At 42.5% G+C, this 20,542-nt stretch overlaps 2 protein-coding genes across 8 annotated transcripts in view; both read right to left on the reverse strand.

The window, feature by feature from the left end:
- Nucleotides 1-6,131, reverse strand: part of pleca (plectin a) — a gene marked incomplete at its 5' end in the record, with an annotated part of 119,775 nt that extends 113,644 nt beyond the window's left edge. For 4 of the 7 annotated variants that reach the window (XM_083925428.1, XM_083925427.1, XM_083925421.1 and 1 more), the window contains 3 exons: nucleotides 630-800; nucleotides 5,181-5,218; nucleotides 5,972-6,131. In XM_083925428.1, the coding sequence (XP_083781554.1) occupies nucleotides 630-800; nucleotides 5,181-5,218; nucleotides 5,972-6,131 (369 nt within the window). Of the gene's footprint in view, nucleotides 1-629; nucleotides 801-5,180; nucleotides 5,219-5,971 lie in introns of those variants that run through there. The other 3 variants (XM_083925430.1, XM_083925431.1, XM_083925429.1) reach the window with 2 other exon arrangements.
- Nucleotides 6,132-7,474: 1,343 nt separating this feature from the next.
- On the reverse strand, nucleotides 7,475-19,642 carry eif3eb (eukaryotic translation initiation factor 3, subunit E, b). The gene is made up of 13 exons (XM_083925084.1): nucleotides 19,544-19,642; nucleotides 19,168-19,285; nucleotides 17,489-17,606; nucleotides 16,664-16,706; nucleotides 15,984-16,088; nucleotides 15,709-15,834; nucleotides 13,957-14,081; nucleotides 13,384-13,510; nucleotides 13,189-13,290; nucleotides 10,403-10,512; nucleotides 9,985-10,087; nucleotides 9,646-9,780; nucleotides 7,475-8,212 (listed from the first exon to the last, which is right to left on the reverse strand). The coding sequence occupies exons 1-13, from the start codon at nucleotides 19,631-19,633 to the stop codon at nucleotides 8,174-8,176; spliced, it is 1,341 nt and encodes a 446-aa protein (XP_083781210.1). The 5' UTR covers nucleotides 19,634-19,642; the 3' UTR covers nucleotides 7,475-8,173.
- Between the last annotated feature and the right edge of the window lie 900 nt (nucleotides 19,643-20,542).

Below are 20,542 nucleotides of genomic sequence, written 5' to 3' on the forward strand. Positions count from 1 at the left end.
GGCGCCTCCCTAGGGAGGTGTTCCAGGCACGTCCAGCTGGGAGGAGGCCTCGGGGAAGACCCAGGACTAGGTGGAGAGATTAGATCTCCACACTGGCCTGGGAACGCCTCATGATCCCCCAGTTAGAGCTGGTTAATGTGGCCCGGGAAAGGGAAGTTTGGGGTCCCCTGCTAAAGCTGCTGCCCCCGCGACCCGACCCCGGATAAGAGGTTGAAGATGAGATGAGATATTGCGATATTGGGATTGAGCTGAAAAACAACCCTTACAAAATCTACTTAAAGTTGCTCCAGGGTAATTCATTTAGCATGCATGAGTATAGAATTAGTCATATACGATAAGTTGGTATATTTACTTTAACCTGAGGAAAAACTACAATAAACTACAATATGTGTCAGAAGAATGAGTCCTTTCTGTTTCTTCAGACACCCATTCATACAAAGCAAGATCATCTGTTTGGAGAATTAAAAGTGTTCAAATGAACACGCATGAAATAATTCTGCTCTTCAGAACAAACAATGGGAACAAAAAGGTCCAAAAACTGACGGATTAAACCAAACACAGAGGAGAAAGTGGTCCTGCAAAGCCAGGAAACGAAGCCTTTGATGACACAGTGGAGAAACATCCCTCACCTTCTGTGATCTCACCGCAGTCACAGTTTCCATCTCCACTTTCAGAGGTCGTCTCTTCCTCTTCCTGAGAGCCGGACGCGGTGGCTCCTGTCCAAGGGCCACAGAGCCCTTCACCACAGCTTCCTCTGACTGGACCGGAACAACCGGCTTCTCTTTGAGCTTCTTCTTCCTCTGAAATTACAAGATTTATTTAACATTTTAATGTCATTAATCACCTGATCGTCATGGCAGAGTTGTCCCGACTGTATCAGCGTTAAGCAGCTACTTCTCTTATTTGTCAAGGTTTTAATTAAGAGGCTTCCCCCATTTTACGATAAATACAGTTTAGGAATAAAACACAAATCAATGTAACATAACGTCCGACATGGAAGCTTTTTCTATTTTTTATTTCCCGAGCTAAGGCTTGTTTTTAATGTCAGCTCTGAGGAAAGTCCACTCTCCAATTATACGCCTCACTGTTGGAAAAGAGCAGCTCCTGAAATCTGGCACGCAGCGACTGAGCTGGACAAAAGCCTCCTCATTCAGAGGCCGTTGATTATGATTAGTGCTGTCAGGTTTTGTTTTTCCTGCTGCTGAAGAGGAATAGAGTACATCAAATCGGAAACTGTGGAGCTTTTGAGAGTTGTCATGATGAGCCTTTACAGAGATCGGATCTGCTATACTTTTATAAATCCGACAGCAGAGAGAGTCAAACCACAGTAATCACTAAATCCATCCAAAGCTGTTTTTGTTGATCATATCTCCGTCGGCCTTTGGGGGTTGGAATAAACTTCCAGTCATTTCCTTCGGGATGAATAATGTTCAGTCTTATCCATAGACTTTATCTCATCATGCAGTAATCAGCAGTTAGGGGGTTTTTAGACATGCAATGTTTTGAAAGAAGTGCTTGTGTCGTCTTTGAAAGTGCAAACTGCAGCAAACAGACTAAATACAAAACTCTACCAATTTGACAGAATGTGTTTTCTTAAAGGTCCCATATTCTTTATAGTGAGATTGTAATGCATTTTTAAATTATAAAGCAGGTTGGGGTGCTATTTAATACAGTGAAAGTCTCAAAACACTAAATCCACAGATAATTAAACATAGCGCATATTCAGAAACTGTGTCCGAGCCGTTCGGACTTCTGTACAGTTGTGATGTTTCCATCTCTCAACAGTCCCCCGTCATCTCTACAGTTTCATCAAAGTGGTTAAAGAATATAAGTCTATATTTGTAATACTTTCCTTCAATTACCTAAGTTAAATGTATATATATATATATATATATATATATAGGTAGGTAGGTAGAATGTGCTGCTACAGTGCCGTTACAATCCTTCCCCAGTGCAGTGGATGAGAGCAAGTTGCGTAAGACCAGGAAACGCTGACCAATCAGAGCAGAGTGGGCATTTTTGGCAGGGGGACAGGTGCTAAAACGGAGCATTTCAGAGAGGGGGGGATACAGGTATATTCAGACAGATAGTATGAGAAAAATAATGTGCGTTTTGAACATTAAAACATGAAACATGTTCTAATATAAAGTATAAACCTGATAATCAGCCTGATATGGGACCTTTAAGTTGCCGTACTTTCTGTGAAACAGAATGCGTGAATGACATTTCCATTGTCAATGAAAAGGAACAAGCCTTTGTTTCACTGTGTTGTGGAAAATCACATGCGATCATAATGAAATCATTCACATACTGCACAGCATGATGGATAGAAATGTAAGGAACACCAGCTGACGCACGCAGATCACGATGGAAACTTTCCTGGCCCTCCGCACCGCCCACAGACTCCTACTGAGACATGGAAGTGCACGCTTATAAAGAATTTAGCTTCTGCCACAATCCATGTGTTCTCCACGGTTCTCCATTGTTGTAATCTCTATTTCATACAATACTTTTTTGTCAGTGTGCAGACATTTCCATCTCTGTGATCCCATTCAAAACACAGACTGACAGCCTAATGACTTATGGTCACCGCATTACGTCGGTTGCTGTGTGCAGCTCTGTTCTTCAGACAGAGCCCTCTCGTGTCTCTTTGTCCGTACTCTGGCTGCTGCGGGAGGGAATGGACCTCTGTTGGCATGTTAGTGCCAGACAGACAAAGGCTTTCACTCATGGAGGCATTTCAGAGAGCCTCTCAAACTTATCACACACAATGAGTACACAGTGCTTCTCCACTGTGGAACAACACTCATAAGGACGGTGCCAAAACACACTGAGTGAGTCCAGTACGGCTACACATCTCTCAGTATATCACAAACCCACTTGCAGCACTTACTAATGGAATCGCTGTGTGATAAAGCTGCAGCCGCTGAGAGGTTTTATGACGGATTATATAGGAATGATATAAACAACGAGCTGGGACAAGAGGGGCTGATAAATAGGTGTATTACATTTATATTGTGTGACTTGTATACGCAAACTGTAGAAGATGCACCCATGATGCATTGGGTAAGAACAATGTGGTTTATTTTACGCTTCAGCAAAAGCCAGTTCCTCTTGTATTTAGAAAGACACAGTGTTGCTCATGCTGGAAACATTAGCTGCATCACTTCCCCTTATTACTGACACAGAACATTAAATGTAAAAAAACAGGATATACCGCAGGTTGAATCACTGCAGCGCTTCATAAGTTCCAAAATAATCGTAGCTGGCAAGGAAGCAGTGGTCCTCTCAGTCGCTCCAGCAGTTTGGTCCAGACTTAAATATCTGAATAACTACCTGACAGACTGACACTCAATTTCATGAGGCTGACATTTGTGGTTTTGAGTGCAAAGTCTCAACAACTATTGGATCGGCATGAAATTTGGTTCGGACATTTACGTTCCCCTCAGGATAAACTATAACAACTGTGGTTATTACTTCAATTTTCTTCAAGCGCCATCATCAGGTCAAAGTTTTTATAGCTCTACCTCCAAAGCTGACATTCCCAGCAGCCTTAGCTGGACTTTGGCGATAAGCAACTGTTAGCATGCTAACACGAGTAAAGATGGTGAACATGTTAAACATAACACCTTGTAGACATCAACGTGTCAGCATTTTAACTGTGAGCATGTTACATTTGCTTTTTACAATAACAACCTCAAATTTAAAATGTTGTGAATTATTATTTTAGTTTTGAAAGAAGGAAAAAAATGTCACCTTTGGTGCTATATTCATTACTCTTTTATTCAGAAGAGGCTACGGCCCTCAAATAGCTTAAAACATTCTCAATGCCTGACCATTTGTAGGTGTTAATTGAGTTAATTTAGTTAATTACTAATTAATACTCTGACCTGCTTTAAAAACTAATTTTCGAGTTATGTTTTAATTTCAAAAGGACCAACCCCAGTTAAAAGGAGGCATTCCTGACAGGAATTAAATGCTGCAAGGCACTGGTTATATCTCTGGGTTGTTGTTGTTCATTCATTCATTCATTCATTCATCTTCAGCCACTTATCCCACTTATCGGGGGGCTGGAGCCGATCTCAGCTGACATCGGGCGTGAGGCGGGGTCCACCCTGGACAGGACGCCAGTCTATCACAGGGCACATAGAGACGAACAGAGACAGACAACCATTCACACCTACGGGTGATTTTAGAGTCATTAATTAACCTAACACGTGCATGTTGTTGTTGTTGAACACAATTATATACACTTAGTTTTTATACTCATATGGACTTGTGTGTCTGAAATAAAGTTGAATTGAAAACTAAAAATGTAGCACTGTTTTATTGGTCTGATCTTAATCTTTAGTTAAAACCTGAATGACCACTCGAAAGATTATATTTTACAGTTACTTTTATGTTTACATCTCGACAGGGAATATATTCAGAGTCCTGATTTAACCTTGATAAAATCTTCCAATATGATCTCTTCAAGGCATCATGGCTTTTCACACTACGTCCTCTTGAGGCAGAGTGGACCCAGGACTAACTTAGCCCCTTTCCACACACACATTGTTAGCCCACGACAGCACAGCACTTCAAGAAGCCCTGGGTTAAGTATAGCCCTGCTCTGGACCGGAGCCAGCGAGCCCTCGGCTAAAGTCGGGGTTAGCCCTCGTGGAATGTGTCAGGATTGTATCAGTGGGAACTTTTTCTTCGCCCCAGGACACCAGCTCCCTTAGCCCGGGGAAAGGTTCAGTGTGAAAGGCTCCGTCATTGCACACATGACAAGACTTTAATAAATGACATTGTACCTTCCACCACTGCATGTGACGATGGCAGGTTTCAACCATGTGTCACACATTAGCAGGAACATATAATCATGTCATACCACTACATAATAGCGGTTCAACACACTGATAAAGTAATAATGAACTTGTCAAGCTCGCTGGTCCTGTGCGCTCCTCTCGTCTGCAGGTTCTAAGAAACTGAGCCAAGCGCAAGTGAACGAGGACCTCTGAAGTCTGAAGGAGGAACTACAAGCAGACGTGCTCCTGTTGCAATGAAAGCAGACTGCACTTTGAGGACTTCATCGTGGTTATAGTACAGGAATGTCAGGCATGAGGTGTTCACATCTTTAGTGCATATGAGGGAGTTCTTTATTAAAACAGGAAACACAAAGTTTACGAAGGTCTCACCTGAGTTGGAGCTTTAGATTTGGAGTGCTTTGCCATCACTGTTTGAAAGAAATGAACAAAAAACAAATATAACCTTAGACAGAATAATATAGGAACAGTAAAATGTGAGTCAATCATTATTATTTGGGCTATTATGAAGTGGTAAAAGTAAAAATATCTCTAGTGCAGCAGATAAGACCCAGTCACGGTTCACTGCAAATATCCACGTTTCCTGCAGTACCATGCGTGTTACCATGACTCTGCAAATCACTCTAACCTGAAGGCTCGAGCTGCACGTTGATGTTACACCATGTCACATTTATCACATATCATTGAGCTCACATACGGCAGTGTGGTACAACACTGAAGTGGAGTTTCACATTCTTCGCTGAAGAGAAAAGTAAGCCTGTGGCGGCTCACAGCAAAGTCCTAAAAATAAACATCTTTCACTGCATTAAAAAAGTATGAAAGATCCATTGTATCCCCTCACATGTGTACAAGCACATTTAACCAGTAATCACAACAACCACAAACGGAGGCAGAGCCAACACGAGCTGGCAATTTCTGGAAAATGTGGCTACGGCAGTCTTGGAAGGAAATACTAACAATTTACAACGACCGGACTGGGGGAAAAAGTATGTGCATGTGAGCAGCGTTCCTACTCGTAAAAACTGAGCCTGAGTTGAAGTTAAAAGTTTTACAGTAGGCAGCATCAGTATTGTTGTCAGGCCTCTACACACCCACAGAGGAAGGGGTGTGTGTGTGTGTGTGTGTGGGGGGGGGGGGGGGGGGGGTATTGAGGGCCAACCTACCTGCCAGGTACCTCTCCAGGGAGGGTGAAGATCTCTGGTTCCAACTGTAACAGCAGAAGAAGAAGAGCCAGACGAGGAGGGTGGCCAGCACCAGAACTACGACCCAGAGGAGCCGGGCCGCAGCTGGGTTAGTGACAGCCCAGGCTGTCAGGAGATCCATGCTGAAGGCTGGCGAGTACGCTGCCCGTCACCAGTTGAGCCTCACTATCCACTCAGTCGGATTCCCAGAGTGTGAGTGCAGCAGAGCGCATGAATGGGTTGCAGCAGAGGGCCGGTTTGCGTCCTCTCGGGGGCAGCCACGGTGCCTACAACAGCAGGAAGAAGTCGGCAGCCAGAGCAACGGCAACCACAGATGGATACCAGCTGTTCCAGAAGGAGCCGTGCACAGACCTCAGCCCACGTCAGCGCTGAGTGTGTGTGTGTGTGTGTGTAAGCATGTGTGTGTGTGTGTCTGTTGTGTTTTACTGTGTCCTGGAAAAGTGAGTGTGTGTGTGTGCACAGGGAAAACTCTTTGGAGGAGTGGCTAGGAGTTAGAGCAGGAGTAATTGTCAGCCACTCCCAGGCTGAACTTCAAGAGTTCTCACATGGAGCAAGAGGCTGTAATGTTTAGGGGCGACTCAGAAATGCACCTGGGGCACTTTCCCCCTCTTCACCTGAATACCTGCCAGCTGCACTGTACGTAATGACAGAGGGATGACTGCATTTCTAAGCTGCTCTCATGCTGGAGGTGTCATTTGCTTTACAATTATAACCAGGTGAAGATATTAAAGTGACAACTGCTCACTCAGCTCCACATTACATTGGCTTCAGACTCCCTCATGGTGAGAAACAGAGAACAAAGAGTGCAAAACTATTCACCCAACAGGTTTTAAGTAAACTCTTATTTATGACTACATGTTAGTGTAGTAGTATGTACTGAAGGCTGGTTTTACTACACAGTTACACGTCAAATATTTGCTGAGGTTATGCAGAAATGCAGTAGGCTTTGCAGCGTAATTCAATATTCAGAAATAAGGTGTGGTTAAACATTTACTGTACCAGCAGAGACAACCAACTCAAACTGACAGTACTCAGAGGAGCCTTGAACATGACATAACTGATGCATGATGGCTGCTGAGTCGCCGTTGCAGTGCTTTACATGCAGTTTGACCACCATACCAACAGCAAGTTTTTTCTTTTCCAATTACTAAATCATCCCTGCCTCTTACGTCGAGGCTGGCTGCAGGAGAGTCAAGCTCTCTGCCTCTTTTTGTCAATTTTGAATTTGTCTGTTCTTACATTTCCGACTAATCACACAAATGTTAAATTCAGACACTATAACAGGAACTACAGTCAGGCAGAAAGTAAAACACCACAACTGTCTGCAGCACACAAAAATGAACCAACTCCGCCATCTAGTGGTCCAATATTAATATAGGAAGAAGAAACAAGTATAGAGGAAAAAGAGTTTAATGTTAATGACATTTCTGGATTGCTTGTTAACTCCAAAGTCTGGGTGAATAATTCAGAAATTAGCACTTAATATCAGATTCAAAAAAAAGGTTTGATAAATAGTGTCCAGTTGATAAATAATGCCTTGAGTGACAGCAGCCCCTTTCACACAGCGCCCGTTCATTGCGTGGCTGTTGCGCCTTTATTACGCCCCACCCGTCTGTGTTAAAGGTACGAAACCACAGGCAGGTCAAAAAGTGAGTAGCCGAAGTTATTAATAACTTTCAGAAACAAGTTCTTTTCCTCTCTCATTTCACTCAAACTAACACACGCGCGGCTGCTGTGGCGCTTCAGTCCATCTGTGTCCTCTCTACTGACAGTCGTGCTACGATAATGTATAACGTTGGCAGTTTGCGGGTCAACTGGTTGATTAACAGTGCAGATCGGCTTACGCACACTAGATACCAACGCCTCTTTTGCTTCCAGAATGCTGCCGGAGTTCTGTGTGAAACAACGGAGGCTCTTTTATGCTGCCTTTGCGTGGCCCAGTTGTTGCGTACCTTCATTAAACACAGCTGCTGAGTCTCTGTGTGAAAGGGGCTCGAGTCCTCATCAAGTCTTGCTGCTTCCTCTCGGCCATTTTTTACTGCAGATGTTAAGCTGCCAGTTAAATAACAATATCTGCTACAATAATAAATTAATGAATTCAATAAAAAAGCCTAAATAATTTCCATAAGAGCCAGCTGCATCCCCTTGAAGCTGATTTCCATTTTAATAGAAGCCGGAGTCTTGAGCCGCCCAGTTTGGTGTCTGAGAAAACAGAAGAAAAAAAAAATAACATTAGAGAAGAAATGCTTAAACTACTTCATAAAAGAGATTTGCTCCAAAATTAGAAATCCACCTGAAGACACCTGCTAGCTCCTTTCTCAAAATGACTGACAAAACAAACAACACTCAGATTGTAAGGAATACTAAAATTAAGGAATTTTTGTTTCTACACAAAATGAAATCTCATCTCATCTTCAGCCTCTTATCCGGGGTCGGGTCTCGGGGGCAGCAGCTCCAGCAGGGGACCCCAAACTTCCCTTTCCCGGGCCACATTAACCAGCTCTAACTGGGGGATCCTAAGGCGTTCCCAGGCCAGTGTGGAGATCTAATCTCTCCACCTGGTCCTGGGTCTTCCCCGAGGCCTCCTCCCAGCTGGACGTGCCTGGAACACCTCCCTATGGAGGCGCCCAGGGGGAATCCTTTCTAGATGCCCGAACCACCTCAACTGGGTCCTTTTCAAAATTAAATGTATTATATAATAAACTAAGAGGAAGACTGAGAGTTATCTGAGGATGCAGTGTTTTCACATTATAGATCAAAGCTGCCACCACATACGTGTCATTAAGTGCTGAACGTTTCTACATTTGTATTTTTAAATGCCAACATGTCGCTGACCCATTTACAGTAGATCCAGTGTTTTTGTAAAGAGAATAATCTGACGCCTGAAAAAATAGCTGCAATTTCTTACAGCTCCCCAAAAAAGCTGGATCGCCCCCTGGTGGCAGTTTGTTTAGGAAGCGTGTGAATTGATACGCAGAAAGGTTTTCTATGAGCAGAGCATTTTAAACGTCAATATCACAGTCGATCGATTTTATTGTTGGAAGCCAAAATCTTGATCAAGATAAATATTACACTACCGTATTTTCTGCACTATAAGGCGCACCGCATTATAGGGCGCATAGAATAGACGCTACAGTCGAGGCTGGGGATACGTTCTGCATCCGTTAGATAGAGCTGCGCTAAAGGAGATGTCAACAAAACAGTCAGGGGAGGTCATCGTGTTGCTTCCTCCACTTCGGCACCATTGATTGGTTCAGGTTAAACTCTCTGGCTGCTGCTCTATTCCCGTGTTCTACTGCGTGACTAATGGCCTTGAGTTGAAACTCTGCGTCGTAAGCGTGTCTCTTAACAGGAGCCATTTTGGGCTCTTTACACAAACACACACATGGAAATGAAACGGCACGCTTCACGCAGTCATATATCTCAACATGCACCGCGCGTTACTTCTTCTACTGGGAAAATAGAGTCGGCAGCTGCTTACCGTAGTTGCGAGACCTGTTGTGGCTCAATATTGGTCGATATATAAGGCGGAAAATACGGTAATTGTGCAGCCTTATATGGTGTTAATAACCCCCCAACAGCAAATACTAGTAAAGGGTGACAAGTCACCTACACACTGTTCAGTGATTGTCTACCTCATTCCTGTTGCTGTGGGCCACTTTCTTCTCAATGTTCATTGCCAACATCTGGCTCCGGAAGGACAGGCTTTTGGTCTTCTCGATCACCTGCTGGTATGGTGACACTGCGTTGTTGCCCATCACCACGTGGCCCTGAGAACAAACATACACAAATGTCTATTTTTGAAGGACTGACTTGTGAGAAATGTTAAGTGCGCCACCAGTTAAATCCGTGGATGCTGCTTTCAGTCTTCAAGAGCAAACTGAATAAATTGCCATAACATCACTACCTAAATTAGTCGTCTAGACAGGGCTGTTTATGCTAGGCTCAGTGGATCAGTGAATGCAGAGCCTCACCAGTTTGGAGTCGATTTTGGCATCGAGTCTGGCATTACGGATGAGGTTGACGATCCACCTCTCCGCCTCCTCCGGCGTCATGTTGAGCTTGTCTGCCAGCATGCTGAGTGGAAAGAGGGAAGGAGGAGGGGGCACTTCAGTTAAGCAAATATCCTTTCAGGGAATCCAAAGTCAGTTGCTGCTGATGAATATACTTGAAAAACAGGACATGAATAAAATCTACAATTTGGAAGCAGGGAGAAGTAAAGTTACTGCAGAACATCAATCATCTGGGTGCAGAAGTTGAAAAGAGCTTTTCATCAACGTCTTTTCTCATTTTCTCATCATGGAAACAAACTGTGCTTTCTCAAATGTAAAAAAAAAAAAAGGCACAGCACAGACTGCTTCTGACAAGTCATCTATTACAAAGACGGCGTACCTGATGCTGATGCACTGATGAATCCGACAGAAGGTCTCAAAGATGAAGAGACGGGCGTTCTCAATGAAATCCTCGAGGCAAGCCACGAGGAAGAAGTCATTCACGAGAACCTGCAGAGGAAAAGAGACCACGCTACTGCAAACAACAACCACTCTATGCACATACAAAGCATTCACATACAGAAAGTGTACAAATAAACGAAAAGACAACGTGTTTCTTGGATTAGTAGTTCTATTTCTTTGTCAGTACGAGACACCTATTGTCACTGCACTTGTACAATGAGCTGTTTCAAGCAAGGCTGCAGATGCCTCATTAAGAATAAATAGTACATTACTATAAAAACATAGCACAGAGTATAAAGTACAAACATATAGAAACAAGATTAATGTGACTAAATGAATGCTGAATGTATAGAGAATAAAATAACAGTAGTGGAAGCAAGTGCAGCCACGAGTGCAGCACAGAACAATAATACATATATACAGTGTCATATTCAAATTGTGTGTATGCAGCTGTCATTTTAAACCATGTACGTGTTTTACCGGAGTGATTAAGTATACTTAAGTACACAGTGGCTCTCAAACTCTGTACATGACGTACCCCCTCAGTAAATCTCAGGCTGTCTCGAGTACCATCACCAAGACCAGTGTTTAAATACAGCAGCGACACTATTCAGCTACGGACAGGAAGGTTGATTCTTAATCAGAAGATGATTTATTGTTGACTGTCTTCAGCCACAGACACGCTGTAGGAAGGGGTAGCATCAGAACTGACATGTCAGTGTTTTCCTTTTACCTCTGGTCACTCTCCTGCCATCACAGTTTAGCTCGTAACTCATGAACATGACTACGTAACAGGCTGATACTGAAACAAAAATATTACAGGAAATGCTAAACTTGTTTTAAATTACATCTCAAGGCTCTTTAAAGTTTTAGTATTATCCTAGTATTATATTAATTTAGCAATTAATGTTTCTTTTTTTATTTTGGAGATTTCTTCAAGTACCACCTGAGAGTACCACTGTTTGAGAAACAATGGCACCACTCTACAACCACATATGATGACCTGGAAACTATTCCCTGTGGTTTGTCTCCCTCTTATTCAGTGCAGAGTATTTTTTGTATTTTAAGACTTTTGTATTGGGTATGTGGTTTGGATGGTGGAGAGTTTTCCTTCAAACTACCCATTCCCCAAAACATATAAAGGATATTGTCATCTAATTTTCTTCATTAAAACGCACATTTATGCATCAATGTCCGTCTAAATCTCCTCAGGATATCCGTAGTGTGGGAGCTTCCTGTGGTGTGAAGGCTAAATCCTGTACCAACTTTGAGAGAAAAGCCCGAGACAATGTTCGGCCTTCATGAAGAACAAACCAAACAATGCTAATGCTCACAGCTGTAAATATTCAATGCAGGCATGTTTTTGAGGAAATGAACGTGCTGTTACACAACAGAGTGTTAACATGTTTCTCCATCAATGTCTCCAAGTTCCTGCTAAAGAAAACAAGCACGAAACAAGCCCGACCAGCCAACATGAATTATAAAGCAGTCAACAGACAGAGACATTCATACCTACATACAGTGTTAGTGGGAGATTATGTTGTGACGTCTCCATCTGTGGTTTAAAGCACCGATCACAGAAACATCCAGTGGGATGTCTGGCCACCTCAAATCTCCACAAGAGCTTACATTTAGGAAGACATTAGTGCCTGGAACTTGAGCTGCGTTGTGGCATCAATATTTCACAAAGAGCGGTTATTGTGTGAGGAATCCAATTATCAAATGCTTTGTTGTGGTAAACAAGTTAAGGTGCCATAGTCCACCGTACAATTAGTTTGCAAATTCACGAATAACCTCAGTCAGGGAGGTTATGCTTTCGGTTTGGTTTGCTTTTCAGCAGGATTACGGATAATAAACTATGGGCCCTGTTTTCATGAATCTTGGTGAAAGGGAGTAGCATGGGCCAAGGAAGAACACACTGTGAAGCTGATGTGAGTCACAGTGCGGATACACAAATTATTTTCCACTTTCATGAACATTGTGAGACAGGACATTTGTCCTTGGCAGAGCTCTGTGCTCTCTGAGTGCCCTTCTTGTTCTTATCTTGTCCACTGCTGACATTAATGTCTCACATCAACCAAAAGTTCTCTTTACACAACGGGAGGCTCGAAAAAGCTGTAAACGGCAAAACTAAAACATCATGTCATTTTCATACAGTAATTAATCTCGAGGGAAAATAAACAAAAACACATACATTTAAATTCCCCTGACCATTAGACACCAGCAGAAACCATGACAACATAATGACTTAATGAACTCTCCTCTTTCTTCCATCACTATGCTCACACTCTGTATCTGACAGGGTAGTTGAGGCATTCACAATCACTGCATAATTTATACAAGAGGGGTAAAAGCCAATTGATAAGTGCTTAGAGAACGCGCAAAGTGGTCCCTCAACACAACTAAAAAACTGCACTCAAGGGTTCCTCAAAAGAAGGCAACCGTGGCCCAAATCTGACAGCTGTTACGCTTTGAGAATCAAACTGAATAAAAGGAAGAGGCAGCAAATCAGGCCAGACATGGATTTGCTGAGACTGAATAGCTGCAAAGTTTAATGCCGAGGACTCAGGAGATCAGAGCACCATAGCTAAGAGAAGCTTCATATTAGCCCTCAGTCCCAGGAGACAGCTAACTTTTATGAGGTGACTTAGGCCTGTGCACCATGACAAACACACACTGTCAAGCAGGGGAGCTGAAGGAGAAACGTCAGGAAGCTATCCTCACCGATTCACACTCCCTCAGCTTCTTCTGGGCGCTGTCAAAGTCGAAGTTGACGTAGAGACACTCCACAAACTCTGTGATTGGGTCCTTATACGTGTATGACTCCTGCGGGAGAGAGAAAAACCACCATTCATATATCGGCTAAATCCTTGAGCCACAATAGATAAAAAATATTCTGCTAGCGTTTATTGATCTTGCCTGTTGAATGACTTTCACCAAGTCTTTGAGCACTTGTCTGCGCTTCCGTACGTCTTTGTTGGTGATGACTGCAGTTGTGAGGTAACGCAGTATGTGTGGGCACATTGTTTGGATGGCATTCAGGTACCTGACAAAAAAAAAAACAATAAGCAGTGAACAGCAAAACCACGATTAGTTGCCATCACAACAAAATCGGGTAATCTAACTCTGAAAGAGACGGCGAAGTTGTGCAGACAAAGCTTTGATTCATGCTGTAAAAAGCCTTGCAGGGTACAATTTAAAAAAAAAAAGACAAAAGTACACTTTCGTAGCTGCAACATATGGTGAATCAAATTAATTCAGAAAATAAACTGACAATACAACAGCAGGGTGGCCTTCAAACTATAATGGCTTTTTTCAATAAAGCTCTCAGGTTTAAACTGTAGAAAAGCCAGCACGTCCCTCAGCCATATGCTCTGAAGCATTTAATACAGAGTCTGGATGACGGCACCATCACGCCTGCGAATGTGTATACGCTGTGCATCGTTTCGAAAATACGACTGTTCTTGGCTATACTGAAAGGCAAAGACTCACTGAGGCTGATAGAGGAAGAGCTCGATGATGTTGTCTCTGCCTTTAGGGTGGTTGAAGAACACAAAGAGGGACCAGTGGATGAGCCAGGTCCTCTGCTGCAGGGACTGGAGAGGAGAGCTCACAGACTGAAAGGAGAGAGGGGACACCAATGGTTAAGATTATGAAATGTCGTCGCAGGCAATGTTTTCAGAACAAGAACCCAAATAAAAGACGATTCAGACTAACGTTCAGTGACGTTCCTGGTAAACTGCAGAGAAACAGAAGCAGATTCGCATACTAACTATTGAGGTAAATGACCTTTAAACAGCAGTAGATGAATTATCTGGGTACACCTTAGTCAGGATGCACTGATATCGATTCTGACATCTCATAAAAAGAGATCCACTCTCCTCTCACAGTTCTGCCAATTTCTACTTCATAGTTTAGTTTACCAGAAGCTGCAAATATCCTTCCATGTTGCTATGTGCTACTTGGCCAATCTCATTTTATTTCTATATTGCTAACGTTATCTCATAATAGTTAATTATAATTATGAAATTGATGACAACTGTAAGCATCCTAGGCTCCATCCACAATGTTTTCATCTCGAAATGAAAATTAATTCTGTTCTCAAGAGTAATTAGGGACACTTCAGAAATAATCACTCTCCATATTAACACACCTGAGAACACTTACTGTGTCACAGATCATTCACTTACACTGGGCATGCGTGTGCCAGTGTAAACACTGTACGGTGGATAACGCCTCTGCTGGACACAGGAATTATTGCAAGTTGCTGGAATAACATCCTGTCTTTTACACATGGAGGCAGCAGAAGCGTTATAAAATGCAGAATTTAACTGCACAACAGCTGAACTGTAGCATCGTCATTAAGGTCAGAAATGGCTGTAATTTGTTATCCATGTTCTCTCTTTCTCTCTCCGTTTCTTCCTCCCCAACCGGTGCAGATGTCCGTCCTCCACAGAGCTGGGTCTGTCTGAGGTTCCTGTCTGTTATAGGGAAGGTTTTCGTCCCCACCATACTCTACGGGGGAATTGTTGGGTCTATGTAAATCATAAATAAGTCATAGAGTGTGGTCTTTACCTACTCTGTAAAGTGTCCTGAGATAACTTTTTCTATGATTTGGCACTGTAAGCGAGAAGGTTCCAGGTTCGCATCCCGGCCTGGGCCCTTCTGTGTGGAGTTTGCATGTTCTCCCGGTGTCTGCGTGGGTTTACTCCGGGTTCTCCGGTTTCCTCCCACAATCAAAAGACATGCACGTGTTAGGTGAATTGATTACTCTAAGAATTGCCCGTAGGTGTGAATGGTTGTCTGTCTCTGTTCGTCTCTATGTGCCCTGCGATAGACTGGCGTCCTGTCCAGGGTGTACACCGCCTCACGCCCGATGTCAGCTGGGATCGGCTCCAGCCCACCCGCGACCCGATCCCGGGATAAGCGGTTGAAGATGAATGAATTTAATTGAATGTTGAATTAACCACCAGTAATCAAGGCTGATGTTTCCTTTTTTCCCCCAGTAAAGGGTCACATGATGGGGCCTTGGCGAATCAGGGAAAGGACACATCAGGACTGATGAGACTGAATCAGGAAACAAACGTGTCTGCGTCATTATTTCCAAATGTCTCGAACACGACCCCGTAGTCTCAAAGTCATAATGGGTTCACCAGCGTTTTGAAATGGCTCCATTTTAAGAGTGGTGTGAGTGTGAACGCTAGGTGTAAATATTAGCGTAGCCATAAAGTATCATTGACTTACGTTGTTATCAATAGTCTCCCTTAGACGGGTGAGATCCTCCATGGCTGCCTCCCAGTTCTGCATCAGGATCTCAGAGGCCAGTTTCCCCCACAGAGAGCTCAGAGCATTCCTGTCCGTTGAGGGAACCTGAGCAGAGAGGGACACATTAAGTGCATCATAATCCAAACAGACTGTGCAGTATTTTTGAAATAGTCATTTAAAAAAAATCTAGATGAAAACATTTGAATCTATTGTAGATTGTTTAACATGTGCCATTCTTATGTGGATATTCTTACCAGTACACGGAAGAAGTAGAGGTACTCTGCAGCCCCAGAGTAGTTCCCGCACTCGTACTGGAACTTGGCGTACCTGTACAGCGTGTCCAGGTATTCTTGCCGAAACTAAGAAATAAAAACAAGGGTCATTGAAATTAAAGAACATCGAACAAAGCTCAACAGCAACTATGTGGGGATAAGATCTGGTTTGACTGAGAGGTCTGCCATTCAGCAGGTGAAGAGTCATAAAGAAAAAGAATCCATTTTAAAATGGTTTGGCATGATATTAAAGCTACAATGACATTGGCTTTCAACAGTCTTTAGTCCTGGAGTGCAGTCAAAATAATACTGCAACTGTTAGATAACTGTTTTTCAAACTGCTAGCATATTTGTACTTTTTCCCCCTCAAAGAAAACCAACTGTGAGGCTGCCAGGCTTATTATACAAGTGTCATTTTAAAAAAGGTAAAATAAAGAAACCATTAGCAGGAATCGCTGAGTGAATAATGAGCACATCGGTGGGTGTTGTTGGATGTTTTAAGATTCTGAGATTTGGAGAACAGTCCTGTCGGCTCACAGTGGCAGCTGGTTGTTATGGAAACAGAAGAAAATCGTGCAACCCACCTTAAAATATTAAAACACAGCACACTCTTTATACAAAGAGAGGTGTGGGAATACACCATTTGCATTTTCGAAACTTACGTTGTGTTTCTCTGAAAGGTAGTCGAAGAGCATCCTCCCGTCTCTGATGAAGAATAACACACACTGATCAAACAGACAGTCCACAAACAAGACAGTACTCACACAAGTATGGTTAAGCCCAGTTCAGGCAAAAGATTCAAATTGAGACAAGTTGAAACTTACAACTACTTGCAACATGCAGGTCTGCAACGTTCTGAAACCTGCCCGTTCAAATCAGTGAGACAAGGCGAGACGTACATCATCTCTAACGCCTCTCTGTACTTCTGTTTGAACTTACGACTTCTCAGGCTTTTTTTCGTAGCTGGATATAATTTGTAGCATTATAAAATATATACGAGGACAGCGATAGTGAGATACTTGCTACAGCTGCATTTCTAGTTGTGATGAAACGCTGAAAATGCTTTTTTATTTTCCTGATTCACTGCTTTGTTCTCGATTACGGTGCTCCCTCTCCTTATTTATTTTATTGCTCACTCCACCCTCTCTGTCTGTCTCTCTGTCTCTCCCTCTCTTGCGCATTGAGCCTCCGTCCATTACTGCCTTTTCAACCAGCTGACAGTTTGTAAGGGACTTTACCAGCGGACTTTGCTGAGACTTAATTGGCTGTTGAAACAGATGATGCGTCTCACGTCTAAAACCAGCTTCTGGCGATTTGACAAGCTGAATCGCAGGAGACACCATCAGCCGGTTTGAGTCCAGACGATACAGCCAGTTCACACCGCTGCAACTTTCAAAAACAGTTTCGCTGCGAATCATTGGTCTGAACTGGCCTTAATACTGTCAGTGCTGTCATTAAAGAATAAACGGCGTATTAGTTGATCCGACCTTGTGGACTGCATCTGTCGAGTCGTCTCTGGGTCTTCAAACATCTTGACTATTGGCTCCGTCTCAGACTGGAGCTGCTTCAGTTGGGCCACCACAGTACTCCTCTTTTCCCTCAGAGCTGAAACAGACACACAATGTCTTGCTTAAGTGGTGGTTAGAGGACAAACATTAACAGCTAACCCCAATGACTTGACATTCATTCATCTGGATGGAACTTCAATAGCACAAATCATCACAGAGATGTTCTGATATGATTTTTCCTTTCCGATACCAATTCTGATCTCTGAACTTGTGAAGCGGCAGACACTGAAAACCGATCTGATACCTGTGCGTTTAAAAAAAAAAGTATAGTTATTGTGTTTTAGCAGCTGTATACTCATAACCCCGTATGGATGAGATATAATTGCCAAGGAAATCTCTTAATTTCTAGTTTCACAGTCATGCGAAACACAACAACAACTAATGGTCGACCCATATGGGTTCTTCAACGGCTGATGCCGATATTTAGAAAGCAGGTTGCCCAATATGATGTCTATATGGTGTTTTTTTTTGCATTGGATAAAATACAACAATTTCAAAAGAAGAAGACATAAAACAGACACACGAACATTTATTTAACACTGTTTCTGTCCGCTGTGTCCCTAGTTATTGGCTATAACTTGCAGCACAAAACATTTTTAAAACATTAAGTCAATTGTCATGTGGACCGCTCTTAAAAGGTTTGACAAATACACTTGCTTACTGTCCCCAGAACCATCCCAAATAACAAATCTGTTTGACAAAATAAATGATTTACTCATAAGGAGTATAAGTGGGGGCTTGAGAAACCTATACAATAGTTTCACAAGCCCTGGTAGCTAGTTCGGCTGTGTGAAGGCGTGTTAATATGATGCTGATATCTGCCTGACACAAGGGGTGACCATAACGTCTTTCCACCGCAGCCAGCATTAATAGGGGGCTATCATTAAAAAGAACATAAACATATTATTTTAACGTAGGGAGGTGTTCCAGGCACGTCCAGCTGGGAGGAGGCCTCGGGGAAGACCCTGGACCAGGTGGAGAGATTATATCTCCACACTGGCCTGGGAACGCCTCAGGATCCCCCAGTTAGAGCTGGTTAATGTGGCCCGGGAAAGGGAAGTTTGGGGTCTCCTGCTAGAGCTGCTGCCCCTGTGACCCGACCCCAGATAAGAGGCGGAAGACCAGTATTTTACCCTGTGAGGCATTTCTGGTATTGGTATTGGTACAACTCTACACAAAATATAGGCAAGAATGATTCCTGACCAGTGATCAAGGACTTTCCAGATCAAAGTACTATTATCTTCTGATCAATAAGGAGCTATGGTGTCAATGTTGGGACATCACAGTCACAGAAGCTACATAACAAGGCGTCAAGTATTTCCTTTGACTTTAAGGTTAATACATGACTGTCAATCTCATTTTCTTTACCTAATCTAAGGTAAACACAACGTACAAATGAATCAATGACTACCTCCAGATCTTTAATGTGTCCAAGAGGAGCAATTCAAGAGCACATAGGCTACAATAACAGACAAACAAAAACAGTGCTGACTAAACCTATGCCAGCCTGTATGCATCTACTGTTTGAAGGCTATATATAATGCCAGAATTAAATGCTTTGGAATAATAACAAACTATTAAACTGCTGTGATTCTTACAGTGTGGGATTTCCTTGTCCGGGTACAGGTTTTTGTACACATCCATCGCGAAATCCACCATGTTGGTCTCGCTGAGGAGGTCCAGCTTTCCCTGAAGAAGTTCCTTCTCATTGTAGATCTGTAAAATAATAAATATATTTATATAGTTTCATTTGGGACACACACTCAAATTTAGAAACAGTCTGTCTATAAAAGAAAGGGGAAACAGCATCAGGACGCATCAACGGTCATGATGCTGTTCAGCCATTCGTAGCTAGCGTTAAACCGCTAAGCTAACATGCTAGCCCGCGTCGCTAGGCAACTACGTGTATAAACACACGCCAATTAACATAAACTTTATATTTTTTGGTGTTTTAAGATGTAAAAGCTTCTTTACCTCTTTCACAGAGAGGAATTCCAACAGAGGGAAAACCAAATGCCGGTCCAGAAAATGAGCTATCTTGGTTGTCAAGTCGTAGTCCGCCATCTTGACCGGCTTCAAATACAAACTTTATTGACAAACATTGTTTTTTTTATTAACAACCTTTATTTAACAATTTCCAATAAACAACAAAACAGACATGTACTCAACATAAAAATGGATTTTGACAATATATTGAAAAAACACGAATCTTCTATGAATAAATTAAACAGTACGACAGGTTTAAAGGTTAAATATGTTGAATCTTTATTAAAAGCTAAATTTACAGAATGAAAGTATTGCTTTTCATTGAAAAATATATAAATATAATATATATAATATAAATATATAAAATATATTTAGCCTGAATTTAAAAAATGTAAAAATGTTGACGAGTTTGACAACGACTTTATGTCACATTTTGTTGACATTGTACCAGCCAATAGTATCGGGCATTGCTGGTTGCCAGGGTTGTCTGTTGTTGGGTGCAGCTACTGTCGGCTGGCACTGGGTAAAATGGAGTTTGCCAATCCTGCAGCTGCTTATTTGTCCCAGCAGCTGAGTGACTGGAGACGGGCAAAAACTAGAGTCAATATAGGCCAAACATTCACTTGATGGACTGAGATAAAGGAGTTCAACTGCATTAAAACACACGCCGAAATGGCCACGCTTCTCCTCGATCGGTAAGCTAACTTTCATGTTTACTTAGCTGTAATGGCTAACGCTAACTGTCAGTCCAACTCTCCTGTAATACTTGTTTTTATGGTGCGATTTGCCAGAGGGGATGGGTTCAAACAGGCTCAAACAGACTCTGGTCTCCTGTACGGACGAACCTGGCAACCCGACTGGTGGAATTATATTTTGTTGTTGCGACAAGGATCTTGAGACACTAGATGGCGGTGTTCTGCTCATTCTCCATATTCAACCTTTAATACTTTTTTAAAGATCATACATTTGAAAGACTGTAGGTGATTC

The sequence above is a fragment of the Echiichthys vipera genome (genome assembly GCF_963691815.1).
Source record: "Echiichthys vipera genome assembly, chromosome: 13".
Taxonomy (NCBI): domain Eukaryota; kingdom Metazoa; phylum Chordata; class Actinopteri; order Perciformes; family Trachinidae; genus Echiichthys; species Echiichthys vipera.

Excerpts from the sequence above, each read along its gene's own strand:
- eif3eb (XM_083925084.1), bottom strand. The coding sequence starts at position 19,633 with ATGGCGGACTACGACTTGACAACCAAGATAGCTCATTTTCTGGACCGG. Across the intron at positions 13,291-13,383 it reads TGGTGAAAGTCATTCAACAG|GAGTCATACACGTATAAGGA; the intron begins GCAAGATCAATA and ends TCTCTCCCGCAG. Across the intron at positions 8,213-9,645 it reads CCCACAGCAACAGGAATGAG|ACACCAAACTGGGCGGCTCA; the intron begins GTAGACAATCAC and ends CTGTTTTCTCAG.